Genomic DNA, 12523 nt, shown 5'->3' on the forward strand with positions numbered 1-12523 from the left:
GAAGAAAGGCTTAAGTTTTGCAAATTGCAGTGTCTGGAGACTGGGCACCTGCAAGGCGATCTGAGTGAGGTGTATAAGGCCTTGAATGGGTTGAGCAGGCTCAATGCTGATGGGATTCTTCCTCTTGCTCAGATTATGAACCTGAGGGGGCATAAATTCAAATTGAGGAAAGACAGTTATAGAATAGATGTATGGAAATTTGCCTTTAGCCAGTGGGTATTTGATTGCTGGAACAAACTTCCATCTGTCGTTGTGGAAGTTGATAGTTTAAATAAATTCAAGGAGGAAATAGACATACGTTTAGAGGGAATGGATGTATAAAATGGGTTTTTTTTTGGCTGATGCTACACAAGTTTGCTTTCTTGTATCACATGCCTCGATTGCTATTACCACTACTCTTACTTTCTATGGGTGTTTATCCTATATACAGGCTTCCTATATTCTTGAGATGGTAGATCTATGGTATGTAAAAGTATTATGTATATATGCAGAATTATTATGTACAGTACAGTACAGTACCATCATAATAAAAATAAAATCAATTATTTTCCCTCCTAAAATATACTGTACACAGTTCATGAACCAATGCCAAAACTCTCTTGCAACTACTTCACCGATGTCGCGCTATGAAGTTTCTCTAGGTTGCAACCTTTTCTACAGTAGACAAGCACTAGAGTGTTTAAAATGACCAAACCTCTGTTCGAAATTTGAATAACCATAATCCTCTTGACTACTTTCTTTTCTGTTAAGCAGCATATAGGCAAACAATGGATGAAAGTTGTTGTGCCAATGATGTTTAAAACACAACAATCTAATATTAAAAATAGAAAGAGCTTCTTTTTAACTAACTCACCTCACTATTTGTTGAATTAAATGAATGCGAAAGGGATAGATGAAAGAACTTTAAAACTCATAAGACGTAAGTCTGTTCAAAAAACTGACCTTATTCAACTTGATATGCATTCCATTTGAAGTGTGCCTTTTGTAAAACATAAAACTGATTATAAACTGAACTTAATTTTAATGATGAAGTCTAGAAGGCATTACTTCTTGGAAACATCTGGTAGCAATAAGTCACACTTCTTTTTGTGCTTTAAGTCATTTTCATTTGCTATTTATGGAAGGACAACAGAATGGTGATTTATATGCTATGGAGCAGTCACACGTTTTTGCTATTAGTTAAGAGAGAGGGAAGGAAGGGGAAAGGAAATGATTGTCTAAGTTCCACTCACATTCCTGAAACACCAAGTGATTCGGCATTTAACATGTTCTCACTGTGTAGTTTAAACCTTTTTTGGCACCTAAGCAAACATTTTTATTTGTGCCCTTCAATACTGATTAGTGATGTAAAAATCCATCTTTGATGCAAAAATTATATAGCAGTATTACTATATTTAATACTACTCATATACCATGTGAAATTAATAATATAGTTTATTAAACTGTGTGTGTGTGTGTGTGTGTGTGTTATGGGGGTTTAATGATGCAAGCTGCTGGGGCTATAGTGTGCCGATTCATAGGAAAATGATAAAAAACAAATTTCAGATATAATCACTTCATTTTTGATTAGAGACATCTTTTAGAATTTATGATAGATTCCAATTTTTTTTCAAAAAAGAGAAAAATTCATTGATATTTGCATTGTCACCAATATGTTTCAATGTCTTCGGTTCTTGAAGATTTGTTAGGGAAAGGAGGATGGATGTTCTGTCCTGATGATAGCGAGGGCATGTCAGTGAGAATGTGTTTGACTGTCAAATATGAGGAACAGTGTGGACATTGAGGAGGATCCTCTCCTGTAAGTCGATGAAGGTGAGTCAAGTATGCATGTCCTATCTGTGCTCATGCAAGCACTACTTCTTCTCTTCGTACTGTTTTGGTGCTAGAGTGCCAAAGCTGTGGATCCTGTTTCAACTGATAAAGTTTATTATTGGTTTGAGTGTAACATAGCTCTTTCCACTGTGCACGACACGTTGTTTGTATGATATGATTATAATCAGAGATTGGAATAGGAGCGAAGGTTAAATCATAGGTTGACGGATTTTTGGCAGTTTTGTCAGCAAGTTCATTTTATTCCCCTTTATCCCCGAATGCACTGGGATCCAGAAAGAGGTCACTGATTGATGACATTCCTCAATTTTTAATAAGAGGCTTCCGATTTGGTTTAACATAGGATGAACCTTCTAAGAAAAGTTTTGTATTGCTGTAATTGAGCTCAGAGAGTCAGTGTATACTCTCTTGCAACTACTTGGGTACAGATTCAGGTTTTCTAAAGCTAATTTTATTGCATAAAGTGCTGCAAAGAAGCTGCTATACTCAGGTGGAAGGCCAGCACCTCTTTTTACCTGCTGACAAAGTTCCTATATATCACTGACAGAATTCCATATTCCATAATCCCTTGCAGACAGGCCATAAGGATACCTCACTATACAGTTAATGGTTAAGGAATACACAATTGCCTGTGATATAATTTTAACATTTCTGCATTGGTTCTCCTTTAGAATCAAGAAGTCAAATCTGATTATAGACTCTCCATACTTATTAAAAATGAAGAGGGAAAACAAGCTTCTTCACAAAATAAAATCTTTAACATTACAGTTGCACACTAATATTTTTGAATAAAAGATTGCAAAAACATAAAATATTTATCATTTGAATTTTATATTTGAATATGAATACCATTTTGTTACATATATGGTCCTACCTGACTTTCTGAAAAGCATCTGCAGAATATAGTCATCCTGTTTTAGTTGCTCTTTCTGTGCTCTTTCATTTTTGGAAGAAGAGTACTCTTGTTTAATCAGATTCTCTATTCTTTCTTCTTCAAATACTAAATTTAAAATTATTAAAACATATATTAATATTTTATTGTACTTTGAGAGTTAATATCATAAATTTAATTTCTTAAGAGAAATTAAAACAATCAATAAAAAAAGTTAATGAAAATACAAATTTATTCACAACTTATGACAAGCAGTGCAGACAAGCTTCTAGGGCAGTTCACAGGGTTCTGCCAATCATATACAGGAATTCTGACAAGAGGCAAAGGCATTTTGACAAAGTCTAGAAGTCTCAATTTATAAAGGATGTGGATCTGTTGAAACAGGTGCAGAGAAGAGCGACAAGATTATTCAGGAGCACAAAAGTATTCTTTTATCAAGTGTTTCTATAAATTGCAATGTCTGAAAAACCAAACATCTGCCAGGAGATCTAATTGATGCGTTTAAGCCTTTTTAGATTGAGTAAACTGAATGCTGATAACATTCTTACTCTTTCTTGACGACCTGCACAAGGGAGCATAAGTTTTGCAGGTAAAAAACAGGCAAGGTATGCGGTTTGTTTGTTTCGGGATTTATTAGGCACACTGCCAACTATGGTCATAGTGCGCCAAGGCAAGATATGCAGAAAATTGGTGTCAGCCAGAGAGTAATTCATTGCTGGGGGAAGGGAACCTCCTACTTGGTAGTGAATAATTTTAATACATTTAAATATAAAGAGGGGATAGGACAAATCATTAGAAGGAATGGGAAAACAATATACAGTGGAATTTCGTTAATACGAAGTTCAAGGGACCTAAATTTTCACAGTTTGTAATAACGAGGTCCTCCAAAAGTGTCAAAATTTTACTGTTATTTATTATTATTATCAATTTTTTGGAACATACTCTATATCTAAGAATAAAAATAAATAATAATATCAAAAATAAATTAATAAAATAAAATAATAAAAATAAAATAAAATAAAAACAAAAGTCTTGTCTAACAATACAGTAATAGGAATAGCATATTTTTTAAAGATTTTATTTTATTTGTATGATAAACTAAGAGAAAAACAATATTAATGGAAATGAAAATATTGTACAGTGTATATTTTGATATATACAATATTTTAGTATCACAGTAAAAATAATTATAATAATTATAAAAGGAGACATACAAACCATTAACTTTTTAATAAATTAATCTAATTTAAAGAAAGAATCCAATGTTGTTTGCACAGTTTTTGTCCTATATGCATTTTTAACTATAGCACAGATGTTATTAAATGCAATAGTTGTTTCTTTATCAATGTTACTGCAGGCCAAGATTGTTATTTGTTTTTTAGGAGCATTAGCAACTAAGGCCATATTGCTCCGGGGATATGCGGTGGTCATTCCCTGACCTTTCCGCATCCTCTGTATTTGGCGGTGACGGGCTCGAACCCCGGTCTAATCAAGAAGGCAGGCCAAGACATTCTCTATTTATGTTCAATGTGCACTAGGTGGTAGATGACTTTCATCAACCGGTGAAATACCACCACTTTGCTTATTGGAGGCTTGAAGTGGTGAAACCCATGTTTAGTCTCTAGAGCAGAGTTTCCGGCATCCCCCCCCCCATACTTCTCCTTCAACCCATGCACGGTACTAAGTACTATAGGTTTTGATACCTTTCGTGTTTGGGGTTTTCATAAAAAAAAAAAAAAAAAAAAAATTTGCACGCGTCTTCACTTTCGCTGTTGCTGGTAACAAAAACAGCATTGTTTTGTTTGGTACCCAGCAGCTCTTCTGGTGTTGGCACTGCTGTGGTAGCAACTTCATCATCCACCTTCATAAACTCTTCAAATTTGCCAACAAAATTCATATGCTCCTTCCAATTTCTCCATTCCTCACTGTTGCTATCACATTTGTGATAGCAACAGTTGGACCATGTTTTTCGATGATGTTCTCTCCAAAGCCACTCTTTCTGAAGCAGTTGATTATAACACTTGAGGTAATACTTTCCCAAGCAATAATAAGATTACGGATAGCATCCAAGACATTCCAATTTGGCTGCAAATTGTTCCCTCCTTCTATGTTGCGGATTAAGTACCTTATCAGGCGGGCTCTATATGCTATCTTAGGGTTATAAATAATGCTTTGATCCAGTGGTTGCATTAAACTGGTGGTATTTGGGGAGTGAAAACAACAGCCATATATTTGTCAACTTAAGTGTCTCGGCAGAATTTGCTGTACAACGGTCTAGAATCATCAAAATGTTCTTTTTTTCTGAAGCCATTCTTCTGTCCAATTTTGATAACAAAGACTGAAAAATTTTGACCGTAAGCCAAGTACTTCTATTAGCTTCATAATCACAGGGAAGTTGGTTAACTGCTTTAAAACATCTTGGCTTAGAAAACTTACCAATCACAAGTGGGTGTAGTTTTGTACTGCCATCTGAATTGCAGCATAACAGAACAGTGAGTCTTTGTTTACTTAATTTTCTACCATGACAAGACACTCCTCAAACAGCAAATTATAAAATAAACCTGTCTCGCCGAGATTAAAAATATCCTTTGCCTCATATTTTTCAAGGAGGCAAATAATCACCTGAGAGGGCATAAATTCAAATATTGAGAAAAGATAGATGTAGGATAGACGTGAGGAAATTTGCCTTTAGCCAGCGGGTGGTTGGTTGGTGGAATAGACTTCCATCCCTTGTCGTGGAAGTTGATAGCCTAAATAAGTTTAAGGCTCAGCTGGACTGGTATTTCCAACGAACAGAGGGGTGAAGTGGAAGCGGTTATTTTTTATTTATTTATTTTACTTTATTTATTTATTTATTTTTTTTTTTTTTGGCTGATGCTGCATAAGCTTGCTTTCTTGCATCAAATGCCTCTACTAATGCTAATGCGAAGGATTGACTGTACAGAACACAACCAGTCTGTAGCCTTTTCTTTGTCGACTAATCCAGACTCACCACAAACATTTCGCGAAACCAAGTTATTCTCGTCTTTAAATCTTTGGAGCCAGCCAGTTCTGCATTTGAAATCACTAATCCCATGTTGCTGAGCTAGATAATTTGCCTTTTCTTGCAAAATCGGACCTGATATTGGCAAATTAGATGCATGCATTTGTTGGTACCAATCGAAAAGTTTTGTTTCAAGCTCCTCGTGCTTTGCACCACGAATTCGTTTCCTGTTTTTCATCGCTGCTCCAGTGTAATGCACTTAGTTTTTTCAGTTTTTCCGTATTGTAGGTAAAGGGATGTTGTATTCCTTTGCAATGTTCGTTTTGCTTCTTTCAATTATATCGGCCTCTTGTATAATTTTTAGTTTAATTTCCAGGCTTAATTCTGTCCGTCTACGTTTTGTCGCCATAATACTGCTAGATAAGATTTAATATAAACAAATTTTAAATTAATTTAAAGACAAGTTCTGAAAAAGACGTCAGCTCAGATAAAATGCCACAAAAAATAGATTGCTGTATACGATAGCAAAAGACTCTTTGAACTGGGGTAACAATTGCAACTGACCTTATTCCCGTGGAGAGCAAGGGAGTGCATGTAAACAACTTAGAAAAGCTTTTTATTCTTTTGTTAATTTAACAACTCATCCTTCAGAAAGATGTTTTTCAGAGTGCACTTGATGTTGTCGATACCATAAACTGCTTTTGTTTACACAAAACTAATTTCTAACAAGTCAGTGCCATCCTTCTGGAAGTAGGGAGCCAAGTGGCTGAGGGCAATAATTGGATTGATCTGCAAAAAGATTTGTATTAAACATACAAAATGATAATATTTATGTCTCATGGGGTGAAAAAGAACTTTGTAATACATATTAACCAAATTTTGTAATAAACAAATATATTTACATAGAAAAGCCTATCCTTTCGCAGGGAATTGGTATGTGCTTCATATAAACGAGTATTTTGTATAAACTGAGTTTGTATTAACGAGATTTTACTGTATATATATATTTTTTATTATTTTGTTTTGATATTACAAGGTAATAATGGATTATAATATTGGCCATTCTGAAGATGTGCCAGCTGCAGAGGAGGAGCAGCAGTTCTACAATTAATTTCATAGTGCAGTTCACTATATGGCCTGGTTACTGATTTAAAATGAGAAAGTTTAATGTTAATGCTTTTATACTGCCAAAGCAACAGAATTATTTTATATAAATCATGATGATTTTTAACTGAAAAAATTATTTTTTTTTTAAACAAAACAAAGTTTTAAAAAAAAAATTATTTTTTAAACAAAAGGTTCATTTCATGTCACTGCTTATCACTAAACTATTTTTAGAAACTATACTGTGGCCTTAAATACAGTTTTAAATCAAATTTTTTATCCCAAATAAAACATGATTTTGAAATTTATTTCCATTTTAACTATATTTTTAACAAAGATTTTTCAAGGTAACTTAGTTTTAACCACCTACTGTAATTCAACAATATGTACCATATTGCTGAATTACAACAGGTGTTATACTTGCCAGGAACTGCTGTTACCTGTGTGCAACCAAAAATATCTTGAGTACTGTATACAGGTCTGGAGGCCTCATTTCAAGAAGGATGTAGAGCTGCTGGAACGGGTACAGAGAAGGGCAACAAGATTAGTGAATGGAACAAAGGGTTGCTCTTACGAAGAAACGCTTAAGTTTTGCAAATTACAGAGTCTGGAGACTAGGCACCGGCGAGGTGATCTGATAGAGGTGTATAAGGCTTTGAATGGTTTGAGCATGCTCAATGCCAATGGGATTCTTCATCTTGCTCAAAATAATCACCTCAGAGGGCATAAATTCAAATTGAGGAAGGACGGATGTCGGATAGATGTGCGGAAATTTGCCTTTGCCAGCGGGTGGGTGGTTGGTGGAACCGACTTCCGTCACTTGTTGTTGAAGTTGATAGCCTAAACAAATTTAAGGCTCAACTGGACAGGTATTTCAAACGAACGGAGGGGTGAAATGGGAGTGGTGTGTTTTTTTTTTTTTTTTTTTGGCTGATGCCGAATAAGCTTGCTTTCTTGCATCATATGCTAATGCTAAAAAAAGTAATAATAATAAAATAAATAATGAAGTTGTTAATAGAAAAGAATGTCAGTCTACCTTCAACCACAGGAAGTACCCTATAGCATTTCAATAATGTCTTTTTTTAACTATAAGTCTGAAGTCAACAAAGTTGCATGAATGAGAAAAAAATGGACAAATCATTCACCCACCATCCAGTCATTAAATATTTATGAAAAAACAGAGACTGATCCCAAAGGCAATTCATGAGGATATGATTACAGCATTGGGGGAGGAAGTCCTTTCCTATTCTATGGTTAAGAAGTAAGCAGCAGAATTGAAATGGAGGGAGGGAGGGAGGGAGAACCTGGAAGATGACCAACTCTGTGGAAGACCTGCAATATCTATCATTCTAGGAAGTTGATAGTGTGCATGATATGGTGATGAGTGATTGACGAGTGACAGCTTGGTACATTGCTAGCATCTTGGACATCTCATCTGAACATGTATACCACATAATAACGGAGATTCTCTCTAAGAAAAAGCTGTCAGCATGTGGGGTCCCACATAAGTCAAAACCACACAACAGTTGTCAGGTGAGGTGAATATTGCATCATTTGCAAGCAATTCCAGAAAATTTACTTGCAAGATCTGCAACCACGGATGAGATGTTGGTTTATCTCTCTCAGCCGAGACAAAGGAACAAGCCAAACGTGGAAAAGCTCATTTCCCAGTTCAATGAAAGCAGATTCCTTCTGCTGGCAAGGTGATGGCATCAGTTTTTTTGGGATACTGATGGAATGTTGTTAGTGGATTATCTCCAGACAGTTAGGGGCATATTACACAGACCTTTGTGAGGCATTTGTATGGAAACATCCAAAACAAATGCCAAGGAAAACTCAACTTGTTCCACCACGACAATGCACCTATTCACAAGTCTGACACTGTTGTAGCTGTACTGCTATGTTTGTTATTTGGTTTTTAGGAGCATTAGCAACTAAGGCCATATTGCTCCGGGATATGCGGTGGTCATTCCCTGACCTTTCCGCATCTTCCGTATTTGGTGGTGACGGGCTCGAACCCCGGTCTAATCAAGAAGCGTGTGCAACGCACTGCTGCTCCTTCCCACCTGGCTACGGAGGCACCTAGCTGTACTGCATGGTACAGCTTGAGACGTTGGACCATCCCCATATTCACTAGATCTAGCACCATTGAATCTTCACCTATTTCCTAATTTGAAAAAAAATACCTCACTGAAATCCATTTTTCTCAGTGAAAGTGACATCACTGCTGTAATGGATGCATTCCTGGAGGCCAAAGAGAAAACTTTTCCAAGAGAAAATTTTTCCACTGATACTGCAATGCATTGCAGTATCAGTGGAAAAACTGTATTGACTTCAAATGGGACTATGTTAAAATAATATGTTACCAGACTTCTCAATTAAACATTCAGACGAACTTTTTAAGTGCCCCCCTGAAAAGAAATTCACGTGCAGCCATTTGTACTTGACAGGAGGATATAGCTGCTAATATTTCTGTTTTTATGTATTTTTTATTGTTTTTCTATAAAAATAACCTATTTGTAAATCTGTAAAAATGCACCATCACAAAATATATTTTTTTTCATTTGTAAAAAAATTCTGACCTAACAGAGTAAATTTCAAGTAACTTCCAAAGCTGTCAAAGAAAAAAAAACACCATCTGTAATTACTTGTGACTATTATTATTATCAGCCATAGGGTACAAGGAAGCCTGAAGCTTATGCTGCACCAGCCAAAAATAAAAAAATTCCCGAGTTACTCTGAGAGAGAGAGAGAGAGAAAGTAGAAAGGAAGGAATCACCAAGAAAGAGAAGAATGATGATATCCAGCTCGGGACCCTGGATTCACCAAGCCCATACTCACCAGATGTGAGCCCCTGGGGTTGCATATTTGCATATTTTGTTATTTATTTAAACAAACTCTTTCAATGAACATTTGAAACTTTAAACTGCAAATAAAATCACTGATGAGATAGCAAAATTATTGGAGCAGTGGGCAGGATGACAACATATGACAAATAAAAGACACCCATATCTTTTACATGATTAAACTATATTTTGGCTATATTTTGGCATCCAGTACCAGTTTGAAGTTTCATTTTGGTTTGTGTAAGATAGTTTTGGTACTCTATCAAAGTACATTGAGACTTATCAGAGGTGAATGGGGCCAAGACAAAAGAAATCGCAGATTTTTAGCCAATTTTTTTAAGGGAATTTGGGATTCATTTAATCCTGCACAATATTTATTACCCACAGTAATTGCAATAAAAAACAGAATAATTTTAAAAAGTTTTTTATTAAACAAAACAATGTATTGTAGTATATGTGAATAGTTCATTATGTGTAGTATAAACTACAGTAATAAATTTATAATTTTATTTTCTCTTATGGCATTTAATGATGAGGAAGTTTTTTTTTTTTTTATATTATGCTGTTATCATTTTTACAGTACATTAGCATCAGAAGCCATATTGCACTGTATTACATGCAGTGTTCCAAAATCCTTTCTAAAATAACTGTCACTATTGATTACACATTTAAGATTATCAAATCATATATTATGCTTTAACTGTAGTCAACGTTGTTTTAGAGCAAAATACTGAAATCAGAATAAAAAATCAGAGGTCAACAAAGGAGATGAACTAGCTAAATATGCAACTGAGACATACATCAAGGTAGGTACCATCAATATTGAAACTTTAAACTTCAAATAAATGGACAGTTTTTTTTTATTATTATTGTGGATTATTGTGTGACACAGAGTGAAACAGAAGACAGAATAAATAATGACAGGTTAATACTAATTGTAAAACACACATATATTAAATACATAGAGCATAAAAGCTTTCAGTTATTATGGTAACCTTCATCAGTCAAACTGGCAGTTAAGAGTGTGAAACATGCATTTACGAATGTACCAGATCCCATCACCTTTTGGTGTCACTACGTGGATTATGTGTTTGTGGTTATCCCCAGATTTTCAGGCGACCAGCTCTTAGACCACCTCAATTCTCTGTCACCTTTCAGAAAATTCACAATCGAACTAGAATCGGATAACACCCAACCACACTTAGACACCCTTGTCCGACGCGAGGGCACGCACTTGAAGACAACTGTCTACCGTAAACCAATGTGTGCTGGCCAATTTACCAACTTTCGGTCAGCACACACACACACACACACAACCATCTTCTTGGCACTGCACAGACCTTGTTAACCCATACCTGGACCCACTCGAGTTCTGTAGATGAGAGGCACACCGAGATTGCTAAAGTCAAGGCAGATCTTGCGAGGTGTGGCTATCTCACCAGTACCCTTGACAGATGTGACCTACAGACACATGACCACATAGCGACCAACAGGAACATCCAAGATAATGATTCAACTGCGAGCGCCTTTATCCCATACTACCCAAACCTATCACAACAGGTTTCTAGGGTCCTAAAATCACATGGGATAAAGTGCGTACAGCTCCCAAGCAGAAAGTTGTGATCCCTCATCTCTAGAGTGAAAACACCGGTTCCCACCTTACTACAAAGTGGTCTAGTCTACTGCATCTCTTGCCATGACTGCACTAGCTGCTACATTGGGGAAACTGGGAGACAGCTCGGAAAACATCTTTCAGAACACAAAAGAGCCATCCGCTTAGCAGACATAGAACACTCGGTGATTGCCGAACACTTCGGGTCAACCTGCCACAACATTGACCTGCACCACAATTGTAGATAGGTCTCACCACTAACGCTGATGCACCTGGTTGGACTCGTTGAACATCACATGCTCTAATACCTCAGTGAACAGAAGCAGTGGATGTCATGTCCTCCCTATTATTGAAGCAACCATTTTGATGAATGACAAACGTTGGCAACGTTCACATACGTCACGGCCACAGGCTTCAACATCAAACAATTAACTACTGCATCATATAGTTTCATGTACATGACTGGCAGTACACGCCCTCATGTTCCACACTCTTAACTACCGGTTTGACTGACGAAGGTTACCATAATAACTGAAAGCTTTTATACTGTATGTATTTAATATATGTGTGTTTTACAAATTAAACCTGTCATTATTTATTCTGTCTTCTGTTTCGCTCTGTGTCACACAATGATCCACAATAATAATGAATCCAGAGTGCACAGACCTCTTTAATCATAGGTTTTTTATTTTTAATGTGTAATCACACCCCAGTTAAACATTGTGATACTCACTTTATAATTTTACATACATGAAGAATGATTTAAGCTTTGGACATGATGTGAAGGATCTCACATCACCAATAACAAAATGTTAAGTGAGGCCTTGGTTTAGAGGAGGGGTCGCTAAACTCCTTTGACTGTTGACCCCTTCAAGAATTTCTTGACTTTTTATTGACCCCCTCTATTTTACTATTACGTAATTATAATAGGACAAGCAAAAAAAAAAAAACAGACGCTTATGTGAGTTTTTAGATTGTTTATTTTATAGTTAGTGTTTATTTTATGTATAATATAGTATATATTATTATATTGGCTTAACGTCAAAGGGATACGTTTTTGACATCCTTCTTAACATTACATATTTGATAGGAAGGATAAATAATATATAAAATATAAAATTTAATTTAGATAACAAAATAACAATAATACAATCTTCCTTATATATATGAAAATAAGATTTTTATTAACTTAGTATACAATTTACTAACGTAAATATAAAGGGTGTGCTTTGTGACTCTTGACAAGATTAGCAATG

The 12523-nt window shown here is 35.6% G+C and overlaps 1 protein-coding gene across 1 annotated transcript in view; it reads right to left on the reverse strand.

Moving 5' to 3' along the window:
- LOC150083150 (DNA excision repair protein ERCC-6-like) overlaps positions 1-12523 on the reverse strand; it is a 382705-nt gene that overhangs the window by 27286 nt on the left and 342896 nt on the right. Inside the window, exon 14 of the mRNA XM_090377075.1 lies at positions 2705-2830. Within this exon, the coding sequence (XP_090233201.1) occupies positions 2705-2830 (126 nt within the window). The remainder of the gene's footprint in view (positions 1-2704; positions 2831-12523) is intronic.

The sequence above is a fragment of the Mastigoproctus giganteus genome, chromosome 7 (genome assembly GCF_048544385.1).
Source record: "Mastigoproctus giganteus isolate SK-2022 chromosome 7, ASM4854438v1, whole genome shotgun sequence".
Lineage (NCBI taxonomy): Eukaryota > Metazoa > Arthropoda > Arachnida > Uropygi > Thelyphonidae > Mastigoproctus > Mastigoproctus giganteus.